The sequence below is a fragment of the Daktulosphaira vitifoliae genome, unplaced genomic scaffold, assembly GCF_025091365.1.
Source record: "Daktulosphaira vitifoliae isolate Bord-2020 unplaced genomic scaffold, ASM2509136v1 Scaffold_241, whole genome shotgun sequence".
Lineage (NCBI taxonomy): Eukaryota > Metazoa > Arthropoda > Insecta > Hemiptera > Phylloxeridae > Daktulosphaira > Daktulosphaira vitifoliae.
Window position 1 is genome coordinate 502 of NW_026099807.1, and position 7,098 is coordinate 7,599.

Below are 7,098 nucleotides of genomic sequence, written 5' to 3' on the forward strand. Positions count from 1 at the left end.
CACAAGTGTGCACTAGTGACCTACAAGTGTAAACTTGTCAAGCCATTAATTCCTCTAACTTGTGTCACATTCGCTGACAATCCGCGGGAAACTGACAAGTGTCCAATAATTGTACAAGTACAGTGTTCCGACGGCTTGACAAGTATACATAAGTGACAAATATTTGGCAAATACACCAGTCGTGGGAATTTAAATTTAATAAATAATTTTAATCATATTTTATAATTAAATCCCAAACAAAATTTTACTATTACATTTTTAGTTTAATTTGTTTTATTATATATTATATATTATCGTTTTAGCTCGTTATTGAAATTATAATTTTAACCTAAATGCGTTGTCTGTATTGTGTGTGTTGACGTAAATGTTTTCTAAATCATATTTTATTTTTTGTAAACAGGAATAAAAATAGTATTGAAAAATGATAAAGTTTACTTAAATTCATACGAATTTCAAGTTTTAATACAATCAATAGATATTTAAAAAATAAAACTGTAACGTAAAAATATAAATTACCTCACATACAAATAATTTTTAATCTGTCATATGTATCGACCTTACAATTTGCTCGATATCATAGAAGATAAAAATGTTTGTATATATTTTACTGTATTGACAGTGGTGGTCATATGGGAAAGATAGACATAGTTAATTTTGTGTGTATAGCGTTCACGATGACGACAACAGTACAGTTTTTTGATTACACGGTCGGGTATACGTCGCACGCCCATACGCATAGCAAAATATTATAAGATTATTCCTAGTTTCAACAAAAAAAAACAAGAGGGTTATGTTTTGTCACATTACAGAAACCCCCTTAAGATTTAAGTAAAACGACAAACTTCACAACAGAGTTAACGGAAAAAAATATTCTATACTATAAAAATGTTTGTGTAACAACTGAAATGTTGTTAACAATAATTTTTTATGAAATATAATATCTTTTCATAATCCGTTTTTCATTTGACATACTTTATCTTAATCAGGATTAAGAATAATCCACCAATTTGTCATTATACTAGATCTAACTATGCCACGTCATCATTGTGCTGCGACCCCCTGTGCTGGGTTTTTTTAATTACATATTTTTTTAACCGCTAATAGTTGAAGAGCTTGCAGCAACAACCACATAAATCAACTTTTTTTCAAAACTCAATTTTTTACGGAAATGTATAAAGGAAATTATTCTTGAAATTCAAACGCAACAACTAGTTAAATCCGATCAATAGTGATGGAGTTATTACTGAAATGGTCTTATCTTGTTTTGTAATTTGCTTCAACAACCATTTATCTGACATTTTTAGAAACTTAAGTTGTTATATAGTATTTATACATAATCAAAGCATTAAAAATCCAAATACATTAAAGAATAAAATTGACTTAATTTAAGTACTAATAAAAATAAATTGTTTTTCAGTGCAACAACCAGATAAATCTATGCTCCCTTTAACTTTGACTAACAATATTTCAATATTAATATTTTTTTTTCAAATATGTATGTAAAAATGAGTGTAGAATTCAAATACATTATGTTGACACAATTTAAGTATAAATAAAAGTTTTTAAACAAAATTTACATTGTCCTGAAAAATTTTAAAAAGTGGATTTATCTGGTTGTTGCAGAAAGCCCTGCATTTACTTTTTAGCATCCTCTTTCATAACTTGTAGAGATGTCGAATTAATTTTTTTAATGTTAACATACATATTTAGGTAGCGTATAAAATAAAAAATGATAATAACTCTTGGATCAACGCTTCACCTCAAGTCAATATTTTAGAATACTGCTAATAACTTCTAAATGACTGGTCCAAAATATGTCAACCAGTCATTTCCTATTTTATAAGTTAGTGAAATATGTATAAGCTGTATTGTTTATAGTAAGTGTTATAGCACGAAGAGTTATTTTTATATATTATATATTTTTCTAAAAGTGTTAGTGTTGATTTTAGAGCGGGTATCTAAACTAAAAATTTAAAACACGAACACTCTAATTAATTTGAAAAATTTACTTTATTAAACAGGAAGTCGGTTCGAAAGGAACTGAACGTTATCTATATTTACACTAATAATATCCCTACTTAGTACGTAACATACCGCCCGGCGCTTTACGATAGCTGTAAAATAATACGAAAAATACATTTAAAAAATTTGAAATCAGTTTAACGACAAAGTTTTACAAAAAAAAATATTTAGGACTTTAATAAATTTACATACAATCAACGCTCATTTCTTACGGCAGCTTCCCATAAGCCCCCGAAATGAGGTGCTCTCGGCGGAATAAAATGCCATTGAATGCCAAGCTCCGCTGTATATTTTCTTATTTTTCGATGTTCTCTGGAGAAGTTAAAAATTTGATCAATTCAATTAATTGTCGATTTGCACCAGTAAAAGTAGTGGAGTTGTCTGAATAAAGTGTTGTACATAATCCCCATCTACCAGTAAATCGACGCAGAGCTGTTAAAATATGCTCAGACGTCAAATCGCTAACTAACTCGACGTGTACTGCTTTTGTCGAAAAACAAACAAAAACACAAATATAAGCTTTTAATTTCGGTGCTTTTCGATTTAAACTTGCTTTTATTAAAACAGGACCACAATAATCTAGACCACTCACTTGAAAAGCTCTAGTTGGTTCTACGCGTGATTCTGGTAGATCGGACATAATTGGTGTAAATACAGTTGGCTTAGAACGAAAACAAACCACAAATTCGTGTACAATTTTTCTGGCTAGATTTCGTCCATTTAATGGCCAAAATTTTTCTCTCACGGCAGCTAATAGTGCTTGCGGACCGGCGTGAAGCAAACGCTAATGTTTGTACCGAAGTATTAAATTAGTAATAAATGACTTAGGATGTAGTACGATTGGATTTCTTTGTTCATCACTGATATGAGTTGACTTATTTAACCGACCGCCTACTCTTAACACATTATTTTCATCTAGAAATGGAAGCAGTCGAACTAATTTGCCGTGCTGCAAAAGTTTTTTACTTTGTAATATTTTAATTTCCTCTGAAAAATAATTTTTCTGTTCCAATTCAATTAAAAAAATTTGAGTTTCTTAAATTTTCCATACATCAATAGAGGTTGAAGGAAATTGTTTTTTGCGAATTGTCTTATTAAACCACCGCAAACAATAGCATGTCACACGAAATAATTTCATCCATGACGAATAACGATGTATTAAATTAAAAATTTCCATACCTGTTGTAGTAACGGTTATCATCGCCGAATTTATTTGTTCAAGTACTTCCATAGGTAGAGGCGGCGCTTCTGTCGTACTCAAAGGCCAATTTTTCTCATCATAACATAACCAATCAGGGCCTTCCCACCAAATTTTTGAATAACAAAGTTGATCAGGTCTACAGCCTCTTGATATTATGTCAGCTGGGTTCTCAGCAGACCTAACATGATTCCATTCATTTTTCGCCGTTAATGACTGTATTTCTCCAACACGGTATGCAACAAATGTTTTCCAACTGTTGGATGACGATTTTATCCAAGCTAACGTTATAGTCGAGTCGAACCACAAATAACGTTTACTTACATTTAAATTTAATTTGTTCACGATTTTTTCTACTAGATGGCAAAGTAAAACGGCCGCACATAGTTCTAATCGAGCCAAATAGATTACTTTCAAAGGAGCTACTCTTGACTTCGCTGCGATTAGCCGAATACATGAAACATCATTGTTTTCAGTTACCCTTAAGTACACACAGCATCCATATGCGTGAACAGGCGCGTCGGCAAATCCATGAATTTGAACTGACTGCACATGATTACGTCCAATTATACACCGTGGTATTTCAATTTTTTCGATTTGTATCAACGAGTTCTTATAATTTAGCCATTTTTACTGTAATTTATTTGGCAATAAGTCATTCCAACAATATTTCAATTGCCACAACCTTTGCATAATTAATTTTGCTTTAATAATTATTGTACCAATAAGACAGAGAGGATCGAAAATGGAAGCGATCGACGACAATACCGCTCTTTTGGTTGTATTGTTGATGTTTGTTTTCTCTTCCGCATTTAATTTAAACTGATAGCTGCCATTGTCAGTATTCCAACACAATCCTAATGTTTTTATTTCGTTGTCGTCTAAATTTAAAACGATTAGTGGGTCATTGTCATCATTTAGTATACCAGTTAACATTTGTGGACAATTTGATGCCCACTTACGTAGTTTGAAACCGGCTGACTTCATTATCTCGATAATGTAATCGCGTAATATAATAGCCGCTTGTATTGATTCGGCACCTCCCAGGTAGTCGTCCATATACATATCATTCATTAACGCTTTATGTGCGTCTGGATATTGTTGACGATATTCATAAGCTAATTATTGTAAACAACCAGTAGCTAAGTAGCTTGCTGGTGATGTGCCATAAGTAACAGTTTTTAGACGAAATTCTTCAATGGGCTGATCTGGTTGTGATTTCCACAGAATCCGTTGTAAATCTTGGTGATCCTTGCTAACCCAAATTTGGCGGTACATCTTTTCGCAGTCCGCCGACAGTACATACTGATGAGTTTGAAAATGTGTAAGGATAGAAAACAAATCATCTTGTATTACTGGACCTTTTAACAGGACATCGTTCAAACTTAAGCCCGTAGTAGTAACGCAACTCGCATTAAAAACTACGCGTAACTTTGCAGTCGACTTGCACTCACGTAACACCGCATGGTGGGGTATATAATATTGTTTTATATTTGGACTTACATTATTTGTTACTCTTTCCATATGACCCAATCGCAAATATTCATCCATAGAATTTGAGTAATCTGATTTCAACTTTTCATTTTTAAGCAATTTATTTTCATATGATAAAAATTGTTTGAGCGCTGTTGCTCGGGAGTCTCCCAATTGCTTGTAATTTTTTCGCAAAGGTAAACATACCACAAATCGACCTTCCTCATCTCTAATTACCGTCTTATTAAAATGCTTGACGCGCTCATTTTCTTCAGTAGTGATTGGGGAACTTATTATCTTTTCTAAGCTCATTCTAAGAGCATGAAAAGAGCGCAATAGTGTTGAGTTCCTCACGGGAACTGAACCCGCGACAATCCACCCGAACACGGTTTCTTTAATCAATGGACCATTTTCTAACGGTTTAATTTGACCAGTTTTTAGAGCTTCAAAAAATACTTCAGCACCAAGCAAAATATCGATCTTACTTGGTACGTTAAACGATGGGTCGGCTAAATCTATGCCCTCTGGAACTTTCCAGGCGGTCATATCGACCGGTGCCAGGGGCAATTTATTTGTAATTTTCGGTAAAGTTAAGAATTGTAGCGGATACTGAGATGAACCTTTTGTTGTTTGTATTATTGTTTTTACTAGATAAGACGCTTGACTCGAGGCCGCATTTACACCTTCTATTGAATAATTGACTCGCTTGCATATCAGGCCTAATTTATTTGATAAATCGTTGCTGATAAAATTACACATTGAACCTAAGTCCAATAACGCACGAGCGTAAACCGATTCTTCCGTCTTTACAAATATTTTTATTACAACTGTGGATAACAACACATTTTTTCCAGCTTTCTGCGCGGCGTGTGTTTACACAACATTAAGCGTATCATCAACATCCTTTTTACTATCAATATGAAGTAAATTATTATGAAATTTACCACATTTCTTACACCCTTTAAATTTGCATTTATTTTCAGCGTGTCGGGAAAGACAGTTCTCACAAACACCACTCCTGGCAGCCTGCTGGTATCTTTCCGGTATCGACAACGCTAAAAATTTTGCACACTTATAAATTGGGTGTTTTTCTGAACACATATAACAAGATAAATTCATTGTTGCAGCGTGCATAACTGCTTTACGTGACAATACCTCTTGTTCACGTCCTTTTCCATTGAATTTTTTAAATCTTGGTTCAAGTTGTTTTTTAGAACTTTCAATAGCTTCGAGGATTTGAAATTTTTTTTCTAAAAATTCAATTAATTTCTCAACTTCAGCTACTTGAGTTTTTGGTGCTTCCGTTTCCCAGGCTTCCAACGATTTTACATCTAATTTCGTTGTAATAATATACAATAACATTGGTCCCCAATTCAGGGGATCATAACCTAATAGCTCTAAAGTTTTCATGTTCCCTGTTAATGAATCCAAAAAGCGACGTAGTTGCGAAGCTGATTCTTTTGTAAGAGAATCAAGGTCATAGATTGCTTTGGTATGAGTTTGTACAATAATTTTCGTATAATTGTACCGATCATTTAAATACTTCCATGCTAAATGTTAATTTTTTGCTGTCATATCGTAAGATTGAATGGCTCTAGCAGCACCTGAATTTAAAGCTTTTTTTAAATAAAAGAATTTATGCACATCCGGCATTTGTTCATCCGAATTTATTAAAGTTTCAAAAAGATCCTTAAAAGTCGACCAATTTTTATATTCTCCGTTAAACTCCGGGATCTCTAACGGTGGTAACTTTTTAAAGGGCACTGCATTAACTCTCCAATTTGAACCCTCTCCACTTAGGTTAGACATTAATAGGGGTGGAACCATATTTTTCAGACTTTGTTTTTCATTATTTTCCTTTACGTACTTATCTATTATTCTGGCACAATAGCTTGAAAATAAGTATCTTCAAACTCACATCTATACGTGATCTCTGGTTCGATGTTGTCTACTGACACTTCGATCGCTGACTAAATTTTCTGAAAGTTTTGCCAACTTTCTTCCATTTTTTCTTTTCGTTGTTCGAGCTGTAAAATGTCTCCATCGCTTTGACATTCTTTTATTTAATCTGTCAAAAAAGTCATTTAATCTGCTGGACAGATCACAAATAATATACTACGACCTTTATTGCGGTAATTTATATAATCTTTTAGAATATATGAGCCATATAAGTAATCCTAGTACATATGTTATAATGAATAAAATAATTAAAGGTGGTTATAGTACAAGTTATACTGAAAATATGAGTAAAAATGATATTATAGATAATTTATTTTTGAACGAATTAGTTATTCAACAAATGCTATGTGTAATAATAAAATCAAAACTAGAGGCACCTTTAGACCCTTTATGGAATATGTATATGTATGCAATTTACCAAAAAAAATTTTTGAGAAATGACATTA

At 32.7% G+C, this 7,098-nt stretch overlaps 2 protein-coding genes across 2 annotated transcripts; both read right to left on the minus strand.

The window, feature by feature from the left end:
- Nucleotides 1-2,317: 2,317 nt before the first annotated feature.
- LOC126909295 (uncharacterized) lies at nt 2,318-4,294 on the minus strand. The gene is made up of 4 exons (XM_050691711.1): nt 3,989-4,294; nt 3,074-3,766; nt 2,861-2,971; nt 2,318-2,806 (listed from the first exon to the last, which is right to left on the minus strand). The coding sequence occupies exons 1-4, from the start codon at nt 4,292-4,294 to the stop codon at nt 2,318-2,320; spliced, it is 1,599 nt and encodes a 532-aa protein (XP_050547668.1).
- Nucleotides 4,295-4,342: 48 nt separating this feature from the next.
- On the minus strand, nt 4,343-5,239 carry LOC126909296 (uncharacterized). The gene is made up of 2 exons (XM_050691712.1): nt 4,901-5,239; nt 4,343-4,795 (listed from the first exon to the last, which is right to left on the minus strand). The coding sequence occupies exons 1-2, from the start codon at nt 5,237-5,239 to the stop codon at nt 4,343-4,345; spliced, it is 792 nt and encodes a 263-aa protein (XP_050547669.1).
- Between the last annotated feature and the right edge of the window lie 1,859 nt (nt 5,240-7,098).

Coding starts and splice junctions, on each gene's coding strand:
- LOC126909295 (XM_050691711.1), bottom strand. CDS start 4,294: ATGAATGATATGTATATGGACGACTACCTGGGAGGTGCCGAATCAATA. Junction 3,767..3,988: donor ACAATACAACCAAAAGAGCG/GTATTGTCGTCG, acceptor AATCATGTGCAG/TCAGTTCAAATTCATGGATT. Junction 2,972..3,073: donor TTCCTTCAACCTCTATTGAT/GTATGGAAAATT, acceptor AAACTTTTGCAG/CACGGCAAATTAGTTCGACT.
- LOC126909296 (XM_050691712.1), bottom strand. CDS start 5,239: ATGACCGCCTGGAAAGTTCCAGAGGGCATAGATTTAGCCGACCCATCG. Junction 4,796..4,900: donor ATGAGGAAGGTCGATTTGTG/GTATGTTTACCT, acceptor AAAAATGAAAAG/TTGAAATCAGATTACTCAAA.